This window comes from Stegostoma tigrinum, chromosome 37, assembly GCF_030684315.1.
Source record: "Stegostoma tigrinum isolate sSteTig4 chromosome 37, sSteTig4.hap1, whole genome shotgun sequence".
Classification (NCBI taxonomy): Eukaryota; Metazoa; Chordata; class Chondrichthyes; order Orectolobiformes; family Stegostomatidae; genus Stegostoma; species Stegostoma tigrinum.
Genome location: NC_081390.1, coordinates 22,430,388 through 22,441,129, shown reverse-complemented (window position 1 = coordinate 22,441,129; position 10,742 = coordinate 22,430,388). Strand labels below are relative to the sequence as shown.

Here is a 10,742-nt window from a genome sequence, read left to right as displayed (position 1 = left end):
AAAAGGAAATTGCTTTTATGATTGAAGATCTGAACCCAAATGGTCTGGCGACATCTCACTCATCACTCCCCTTACCATCTTAAAATAAAATTCAGAGCTGGAGGAGAAATATTTGCCAAACCCTCCCCCTGTGATTATTCCTATCATGAACTTTTCCCACCCATTCCTACTGGTAGACCACCCTCCCTCCCCATTTTAACAAGTGTTAAAAATCCTTCCATCATCTCTCAAGCAGTGCTAGTCGCTCGAAACTTACAATTTTTTAAGACAATTTACAGAGCTCTTTGCTCACATCTCAAACTTCAATAACATATTGGAGGTGAATGACATCAAGTTGGATTCATATTTCTTAAGTGATACTTGGTCTTTGCAAAATGATTTGCACTTAGGAAATTAAAATCCAAATCACATGGCTACAGGATTGTGCCTACATAACTTACAGACAAATGAAAGCTGTCACATCCAAATAAGTGATTATTCTGACCACAGAAATAGTGTGCATTTGGAATAATTAATTGGGGAAAGCAGTGATCACTCCAATCAAGAAGATGTTTTTTAGGCCAATTTCTTGTTACCCTCTAGTGCTTTATGCTGCAAACATTGTCGAATTAGAGAGAGACAGTAGCTGGAAGATGTGGAGAGCTGTATAGGTACAAGGTCATTTCAAGCTGGTCAGATCTAATATGGGAAGCTCCATCAAACATTCTTCCCTCAGCTGGGGAACTCAGAAGAATGCTTAGGTAATACAAGTTGTAAGAGTTCAAGTTTGACCAGCAAGGAATTTCTGTGCAGTATTTAAAAGCATTTCAAGATTTTGTGTTTAGATCCTCTATCACAGTGGTGTACTACCAGCCTGTACAAGTCAAAGCCCCAAAGCCGTGCGACAATGACCAGGTCACCTGATTTGAGGTGTTCATTGAGAGGAAGATTGTGAACAGAAGCAGGACACTGGGAGAACTCACCCCGGGCTTCTTCAAATAACGAGACTGGATCCTTCGTATCAACACACCCCAACTCGCACCCCACTCCCATAGAGGACACTCGGAGCCTCCTATTAACATCTTTCCTGAAAGACGTTGCCTCTGAAAGCGCAGTGCTCTCTCAGGATTGCATTGGGCCATCAGCCTGGATAACGGGTTCAACTCCCTGCAGCAGCTGTCTGATTTAAGAGACTTGAGCCAAGTCTGATGTTGAAACCAGAGCCCTGTACTGCTCACCGTGTTCTTTGTAGAGACCCGCCAGAGAATAGACTGGAACAGGTTCTTGATATGAATCTTTACATTGAAGGAGCTTTTACATTACAGTTGTTGATTCTGTGCAGTCACCTATGATGTTACTTTTGCCCTTTCCACGACATCGTCATCCCAGCGTACTTAGCAGACTGTTTTGGGGGAGTGTGTTGAATGGATGTATCTGTTAAATACCCCTCCTGACTTTACTTCCCTCAGATGTAAATTGAAAAGTAAGTCATGGACAATGGACAGTCATTACTGTGTATTTTACATAATCCCCTACAGAGGATGTGCTATCACAGTAGAGAACAAGTTAAAATTAAACTGAAACTTAAGATTCTCTAGAAGGGCTGTGAAAACTTGAAGTGTGGCTAGGGTTGTGTGTGTGTGTGTGTGTGTGTGTGTGTGTGTTTGTGTGTGTGTAAGGGTTGGAGTGTGAGGGTCAGTGTATGAGGGTCACTGTGTGAGGGTCAGAGTGCAGAGTGCGAGGGTCAAATTGTGAGGGTCAGAGTGCATGTCAATGTATGAGGGTCAGTTTCCGAGAGTCCGTGTGTGAGAGTCAGACTGTGAGTGTCAGAGTGTGAGGGTCTTTGACCCCACTTAGGTACGGCTCACTCTCAGTAACTCTTATTTTATGAATGAGCGTCTGAAAGATACTATAGGGGTGCAGAGGAGGAACACTGTTTTGTTAATTTTGTATGCTTAAACCATTGTGTAGGCAGCTGTTCAGCTCACCCTTTGAAAGCAATGTGCTATTTCTCCCACCGCAGTGCTGAAATTCTTTTTGGCTGACTCCTGCACTGACGAACTGAAATGACGAACATTGCAAATTCTGTGAGGTCTGTGATGATTACCTGGAATGAACTTGTACTTCACCCATGCAATATGAGCGCTGGGACACCGTGTAGGAGGGGGAACCCCAAAGCCCAGAGTGGCGCAAGGCAGGGGATCCTGGTAATATATGTGTGTGTGTGTGTGTGTGTGTGTGTGTGTATTTGTATCTGAGTGAGTGTGCGCCTGAGTCTGTGTACGAGTGTGTGTGCGAGTGTGTGTATATGAATGTCTGACCCTGTGTGAGTGTCTGTCTGACTGTGTGTCCAAGTGAGTGTGTTCCTGGTCTTCTAGTGAAAAGAGCTAGTGACGAGTTGATTGTAACAGACTGGCACATTTGGAGGCTTGGGGCAGCTGGTGCAATGGGAAAAAGCCACTGTCTAGGCGCCCGCAAAAGAGTACAGTGAGGGGCTGAAGCTTTGTAAAATCCTTCAGGCTGTCTGCTTAACAGAAATTAAAAATTGCAATCATAAGCTGTAGTTCTGTCGCTGTTTTAGTTACATTGGAATCACTGATGAATATCCGGGCTGTGCCAACATTTAGCTCAATCAGACATGAGCTGCTGAAATGTCAGACCCTGAGAACAAATGGAAATAATCTGAAGGTGAGTCTTGAAGATTTCAATCAATGGGGCTGTGACTACTTTCTTTGGCAGTTTGTTCCATTTGGGATTGTCCTTGGTAAGAAGGATTGTGTTGGAAACATACAGTCTTTGTAGTTTGCCCAGCCAGCCTTCTCACGTAAGGTCATTGCTGCAAGATACCAAGTTTCTGTTTCTGCCAATTCCTCCCATTATGTTGTTCATCACATATTTCACAGAACGTGCTTAGTCCCCCCTTAACTGTCATTTCATATCTTTAATTAAGGATGTGACTTTTGTGTGTGACTGATGCAGCATCAAGCAGCATGTCATGGGCAACTTCAATCTTATTTCTATCTCCTGTTGTGTAAGGATCCCACACACAATGGGCAGACTCTGGGATTGGACAAACAAATGTTTGGTCTGATAAAATGTGAGGCTGGATGAACACAGCAGGCCAAGCAGCATCTCAGGAGCACAAAAGCTGACGTTTCGGGCCTAGACCCTTCATCAGAGAGGGGGATGGGGAGAGGGAACTGGAATAAATAGGGAGAGAGGGGGAGGCGGACCGAAGATGGAGAGTAAAGAAGATAGGTGGAGAGAGTATAGGTGGGGAGGTAGGGAGGGGATGGTCAGTCCAGGGAAGACGGACAGGTCAAGGAGGTGGGATGAGGTTAGTAGGTAGATGGGGGTGCGGCTTGGGGTGGGAGGAAGGGATGGGTGAGAGGAAGGACCGGTTGTCGCAAACCATTTCCACTCCTCCTCACATTCTCTAGATGACATTCCATCATGGGCCTCCTGCACTGCCACAATGATGCCACCCGAAGGTTGCAGGAACAGCAACTCATATTCCGCCTGGGAACCCTGCAGCCTAATGGTATCAATGTGGACTTCACCAGTTTCAAAATCTCCCCTTCCGCTACTGCATCCCTAAACCAGCCCAGTTCGTCCCCTCCCCCCACTGCACCACACAACCAGCCCAGCTCTTCCCCCTCACCCACTACATCCCAAAACCAGTCCAACCTGTCTCTGCCTCCCTAACCAGTTCTTCCTCTCACCCATCCCTTCCTCCCACCCCAAGCCGCACCCCCATCTACCTACTAACCTCATCCCCCGTCTTCCCTGGACTGACCTATCCCCTCCCTACCTCCCCACCTATACTCTCTCCACCTATCTTCTTTACTCTCCATCTTCGGTCCGCCTCCCCCTCTCTCCCTATTTATTCCAGTTCCCTCTCCCCATCCCCCTCTCTGATGAAGGGTCTAGGCCTGAAACGTCAGCTTTTGTGCTCCTGAGATGCTGCTTGGCCTGCTGTGTTCATCCAGCCTCACATTTTATCTTGGAATTCTCCAGCATCTGCAGTTCCCATTATCTCTGTTTGGTCTGATACTTTTGTTACAATACCAAAGGTTCCCCCTCAGAAATCCAAGATCCCCTGGCTGCTTTGGGTGTAACCTGCTGAAAGTGGAATCCCTGTTGAAGACTGTAAGTATAGCGAGTTTCCTCAGATTACCACATTATATTAAACTCAGATAGGATCTGTAATACACTTCACTCAATGTTATATCCAAATTGTTACAAAACATACTTTTACCATGCTTGAATAAAGTGTACTTTTTTGGAAAATGTTTGTACGCGAACCTGCACATGAATGTGTATTGTCTGAGTGTGTGTAAAAGTATATGTGTGTGAGAGTGCAAAGCTATGTATATGTGTAAGCATGCACATATGTCAGCAAATACATGCGTGAAGGCTCTCTTGCGTGTGAATCTGCGTGTGTGCATGTATGAGCATGTTTGTGTATGCATGTGTACGTATGTCTATGTATTTGTATGTGTGTGTATATTTGTTTGTGTGTACGTGTGTGTGCATTTGTGTATGTATGTTCATGTCAGCGTGCATGTGTGTGTGTATGAATATGTGTGTGTGTGCGCGTCTGTGTGTGTGTACATGATGTGTATGATGGGTGTGTATCCTTTTCCTGCATCAGTCACATCTGAAGCAATTGAAAAACAGCAGCCCAGTTGTTGGTGAGTAAATGACCTCAAATTCACAGGCATCTTTTCACACAGTTGTTAGCGAAGTATTGAAGAGGATCATGGAGGTAGCTTTAACATTTAGCTGCAAGCAGGAATAAACAATTCACACTTCACTAGCTTAACAGTAATAAATCCCCCAGTCCCGCTGACACAGCGTGACACTAACAGGGATGACTAAATAACAGGGTGATCAGCTACAGGGCAACTCTTCTGTTAATGATAACGTTTCACTCAGGAGTTTATTTTCCAGTGACACCTTTTTAGGATTATTGCTGATCCTGCAAAAAGCTCCCAGTGAGAAATATGATCTCCTCCTGAAACACTGAATTGCCTTGTTTGACAATTCTTTCCCATATTCATTGTTATGACAAGTCTTTGACTTGGAGTTAACTCAAAGTCATGGGCACAGTTACACGCAGTGTGTAATTCTCAGACCCGAGCAGTGTTAACCTTTCTAAGAGTTTAAGGGAACATCTCTGCTGGCAGGAAACAGGCCTGCATTTTACACAAAGCATCAGGATTGCTGATTCTCCCCTACTCTGGTGTTTCCACACTCTGGTATCTGAGTCAGAGGGGGGTACTGGAGAAACACATTCAGAAAGGTTCTTGGTCTCCTGTTCCTGTTCTGTCTAACACGTGAACCAATCACAGACAAGCTACATTATACAGACCCTGGTTTATCTCCTACTTTGGAAGTATTCTGAGTTTCACACATTCCGGTGGGTCCTATCTATAGGGCACTGGCTGAGGGGTTGATATTGTAAGACCTTGCATGGCAGGACAGTGGAGGAGGGGAGGCGGCGAGCGAAGAGACAATGTGCTGGGCACGACGGTAAGGGCATAGTGAGTGAAGGTGCAATGGGTGAGGGGGTGAGCGTTGGGTGATGCTCAGTGGGTGAGGAGTCAATGATTGAGAGGGCAGTGCATGAAGGTGTGAAATGAGGGAATTGTGTTCGGAGTGAGCTCCATTGAAAGGCAAGGGTTGAGAGGGTTAACGAGCGATGTGGCAGTTGGGTGAAGGGGCAGTGGGTGAGGGGGTAACGAGCGATGGGGCAGTTGGGTGAGGGGCAGTGGGTGAGGGGGTAATGAGCGATGGGGCAGTTGGGTGAGGGGCAGTTGGGTGAGGGGGTAACGAGCGATGTGGCAGTTGGGTGAAGGGGCAGTGGGTGAGGGAGTAATGAGCAATGTGGCAGTTGGGTGAGGGGCAGTGGGTGAGGGGGTAATGAGCGATGGGGCAGTTGGGTGAGGGGCAGTGGGTAAGGGGGTAATGAGCGATGGGGAAGTTGGGTGAGGGGCAGTGGGTGAGGGGGTAATGAGTGATGTGGCAGTTGGGTGAGGGGGCAGTTGGGTGAGGGGCAGTTGGGTGAGGGGGCAATGAGCGATGGGGCAGTTGGGCGAGGGGGCAGTGGGTGAGGGGGTAATGAGTGATGTGGCAGTTGGGTGAGGGGCAATGAGCGATGGGGCAGTTGGGCGAGGGGGCAGTGGGTGAAGGGGCAGTGGGTGAAGGGGCAGTGGGTGAAGGGGCAGTGGGGGTGAGGAGCTGACATTGTACACCATAACCTTCACACACATTACTTTAGAATGAAGCAGCTGTCTCTTCCCTCTCTATTTCACGATATTGATATTCAACCTTTGCCTACAGCAATGAGTCTCTCGTGCCTCTCCCTCTCTCTGGATTGATTGCGCTACATCCTGGATTTTGCAAATTGTAAACTGTACATTTGTCCGGTTCAGCGATATCGCTTGGGAGTCTAGCCATTCATTGGTGGTAACATTCTGTGCCCCTTAGTGTCAAACATGATAAAGTAATGTGCAACTGTGCAGTGAGCAGTGTCACTCACTGGTGCCAAGGTGGTCATTGGGAACTGGTAGTGTACACTGCAGGACAGAGGATGAGTTAATCAGAAGGAGTGGAAGTTGTTCATGAAGAATGGAAAACATGTGCCAAATGGTTAGCAGTGCTTATAGGAATGCTGGTGCTGTGTTACCAAATGTAACCTCCATCATCGGTCTCTCCAATTTCACCTTCTTCCTCTGTTTCTTCCGCAGTCTCTTCAGCCTCTTTCTCTTCCTCATCCTCCCAGCCGACTCCGCTGCCAAAATCACCGGAGAAACTGATCACATCTTCTGCGGAAGCGACACAAAACCAGGGTCAGTTACAGGGAAGGCAATTAGTGCCAGGACATAGAGAACGGGATGGAGGGAGAGGGAAGGAGGTGGGCGCTTTGGTACTATCTTCAGACGTTCTATCACAACTGCACCAGCCTTGTTTCCTTTGGTTGTCCAACACAGCCTCAAAATAGGGGGAGCAGATTTAGAACTGTGTTGATGAGGAACTTCTTCACCCAAAGGGTTGTGAATCTGTGGAACTCCCTGCCCAGTGAAGCAGCAGAGGCTACCTCGTTGAATGTTTTTGAGGCAAAGATAGACTTTTGAACAGAAATGGAATGAACGGTTATGGTGTTCAGGACGGTCAGTGGATCTGAGTCCACAAAAAGATCATCCATGACCTTATTGAATGGTGGAGCAGGCTCAATGGGCCAGTTAGCCTACTCCTGCTCCTAGTTCTCATGTTCTTACATTAATCATCACAGAGCCTGCCATTTCTCAATTGGGAAAGCACGCACAGTCTTCATTAGCTAATTGGATGATTCACAATAGCCCATCGAAATGCCTTTCTTGTCAGCTGATTAATAGATTCACAATTAAGGGTGAAGCTGTTCCTGCTCATAAAAGGAACAAGAACGAGAGGGGCTTAGATTGAAAGTGATGTGCAACTGAAGCAAGGATGATGTGAGAAACATCTTTTGCACTCAGTGAGTGATTAGAGTATGGAATGCACTGCCTGGACATGAGGTGGAGGGGTAGGTTCAATTCAGACAATCAAGAGGGCTGTTGGATGGTTATTTGGATAGAAATCATGAACAGGGATCAGTGAAAAATGCAGAAGATTGGCACTAGGTTATACAGCCAAACTCGATAACAAAACCTGTGCAAGTATGATGGGTTTGAATGGCCTACTTCTGTGATTGTTGTTCTCCTGGTTTGATTTCTCAAGCACTTTGAAACAATCCTGGAAAGGTGGAATTTCAAGCCAGGCCAATTCATATAAGCAATAGCAACAAATGTAAAGTTCACTGTCCCCCAAAAATGACATCCAACCCCAGAAAAACACAAGCGATAGGAGGAGGTCATTCAACCCCCTTAAACCTACCCCACCATTCAATTAAATCATAGATGATTCTTACCCCATCTCTGTCTTTATTCCATTCAGCCTTTGATACTCTTATTTAACACAAATTCATCGATTGTTTTCAAAGCTCCAGTTCGCCATCAGTAACCCCAGCCTTTCAGCCACGAGGTCCCAGCAAGATGGCAGTATGGTAGCACTCTCCACCTGGAGCTTCGCTGCTCTGACATTTTTCTTTTCTTCTCTTTTTAATTCCTCTCCTTTTTTAGCAAGTCCCGGTGCGGCACGAGGGGGAGCGAGCCCTGGTGCAGCGCGAGGTGGGGGGGGAGGCGGGGGGAGGCGAGTCCCGGTGCCGCGCAAGACGGTTAAGTCCCGGTGCAGCAGGAGGGGTGTGGGGCGAGCCCCGGTGCGGCGCGGGGGGGGCGGCGAGTCCTGGTGTGGCACAAGGGGAGGGGGGGGGGGCGAGTCCTGGTGCGGTGCAGGTTGGGGGCGAGCCCCGGTGCAGCATGAGGTGGTGGGGTGGGGGGGCGAGTCCCGGTGCAGCGCAAGGGCGTCAGGGGGGGCGAGTCCCAGTGTGGCGCAAGGTGGGGGCGAGGGTGAGCGAGCCCCAGTGCAGCGCGAGGTTGGGGGGTGGGGGTGAGTCCTGGTGTGTGGCGCGATGGGGAGTGAGCCCCGGTGCAGTGAACCTTATCTCAGTGCAGCTGAGTGCCAGCGCGGAGGGGCCTGGAAGTTTGGAGCTGAGCAGGACGGATGTTTGACCAGGACCTGGAGCTGACAGTGAGACCATATGCTGAGCTGCTGCTGTTTGAAATTATTTCCCGAACTTTAACACCAATCTCTTCACTATGTTATAGCTATCTTATTTCCAACGTATTGTTTAGATACTGTAAGTAATGCCACTGGTTTTCCTTTTATTCCTCTTTCATGTCCAAGGTTTGTACCAAGGTATTTGTACCAAGATGAGGCCATTAGGAGGCAGCCATTGTAAAACGATTTCACTGTGTTGCTGTATTTCCGTGCTGTAGTGCATGTGGCAATAAAGGATATTCTATTCTATTCTACAGAATCGTAGTCATTTGGTCCAACCACTCCATGCTGAACATAATCCCAAATTAGCCATTGGATGATTGAGCACTTCCTGAACGGCCTGGCTCTGATTTGAAGTTATTATCCTTCTCTGCATTCTCCCACTGAAGGAAACAGTTTTGCCTTATCAACCCAACTGGAAACTTGCAACATTTTGAAAAGCCACCACGAGCTAACACTTCAAATCTTCTGAATACAAAGGAACACCCTGGTCTCTCGATTTAGCACGGAATTCACCAAGGAGGAAGTTCCATCACAAAGCTTTAGTTCTTTTTGTTCACACTTTCATGGGACTCGGCTGTCACTAGCTGTGCCAACGTCTGTTGCCCATCCCTAACCACCCATGAACTGAGGGGCTTGCTTAGTCTTTTCAGTGGGCAGCTAACAGCCAATGCAATACAAGCTGGAGGAACAACATTTTGAACTCACTAAGTTCAACACTGAAGGGCAGGAATTTGTGCCCCATTTTGATTACATCCCTTCCCCCCCTCCCCCCAAATGTCATGTTTGTGTCTTGGTAGATTTGTTCTCAGTGCAGCAGATCCATTTTTTCCGCTACACACCTACCATTTATACCTATTGTACATCAGTATCACTCCTTTACCACCATTATCACTCCCTTTGCCTTTTGCTCTGGGCACCCTCACCATTTGTTCCACTTGTTCCTCCTCCCCTTCCAGCAATGGCAGAAACAACACCATTTTCCAGCTCCTTCCAGTTCGGCCAAAGAGTCAAATTGGACTCAAAATGACAACTGATTCTCTCTCCACAGATCTGCTGAGTTTCTCCAGCATTTTCTGCTTTTATTTCAGATTCCCCATACAATAAAAGCAAAAAAGAGTGTGGATAAGAGCCAACCACATTGGATCTGTATAAGCCAGACTGGATAAAGATGGCAGATTTCCATCTCTTGAGAGTCTTTAATGAACCAAATGGGTTTAGATGACACCGATTTTAATGTCAAACCGAGACTAGATTTCAGTTCCAGATTTTATTAATTGAATTTTAATCCATTAACTGCTGTGGGTGGGATTTGTACTCCTGACCCCATAGGATTAGCCTGTACCTCCAGATTACTAGCCCAAAGACATTACTACAGTCTCCCCATTTAGAGTGGGTGTCCCAGGGTGGGGGTGTGGTGGGGGCGGGGGGTGGTAGATACTGATTTGTGAGTGAGAAAGGGCAGCACAGAACAGGACAAAGCAAAATGCCAGATGAGGCTCTTACCACAGTCACGGTTTCCTTTAACCCGTGTCCCAGTCACCTCGCTGCCTTGCTGGTCAACACACCAGCACTCACCAGAATAAGTATCACATTGCAGATTCCTATAGTAACCATCCTCATCGCAACTGGGAATGAAGGTGCCTGTGAGACAGAGAATGGAGTCACTCACACAGTAGTTGCACTTTTGGATATCGACTCTTCACAAAAACAGAGTTAAAGAACCTACATTTCTAGAGCACCTTTCATGACCTTTGGAAGTCCAAAACCACTAAATACTTCTGACGCGCGCTCACTGTTGCAATTCATGCCAGTCAACTGGCACTCAGCAAGCTCCCACAAACAAAGAGGATTAGCTTTTAAAGCAGATAACCAGATTGAAGGTGTGGGTTGAGGGACAGAATGTTGACCAGGTCACCAGGAACAACTTCCCAGCTCCCTGGCAAATTAGACCAAAGGGACCTTCAAACCCACCCAAGAGGGTGGAAAGATCAGCGGTGCAGCTTCTCACCGTGAGTGTTCTGGGTTTAGCAGCTGACATGTTCATTCTCTGGAGGCAGCGG

General features: G+C 47.3%; 1 protein-coding gene across 2 annotated transcripts in view; it reads right to left on the bottom strand.

The window, feature by feature from the left end:
* Window positions 1-3,954: 3,954 nt before the first annotated feature.
* Window positions 3,955-10,742, bottom strand: part of spock2 (SPARC (osteonectin), cwcv and kazal like domains proteoglycan 2) — a 190,950-nt gene continuing 184,162 nt past the window's right edge. For both annotated transcript variants that reach the window (XM_059640320.1, XM_048563756.2), the window contains 2 exons: window positions 10,186-10,323; window positions 3,955-6,809 (listed from right to left, as the gene is read on the bottom strand). In XM_059640320.1, coding sequence (XP_059496303.1) covers window positions 6,667-6,809; window positions 10,186-10,323 — 281 coding nt within the window. In that variant the 3' untranslated portion in view covers window positions 3,955-6,666. The remainder of the gene's footprint in view (window positions 6,810-10,185; window positions 10,324-10,742) is intronic.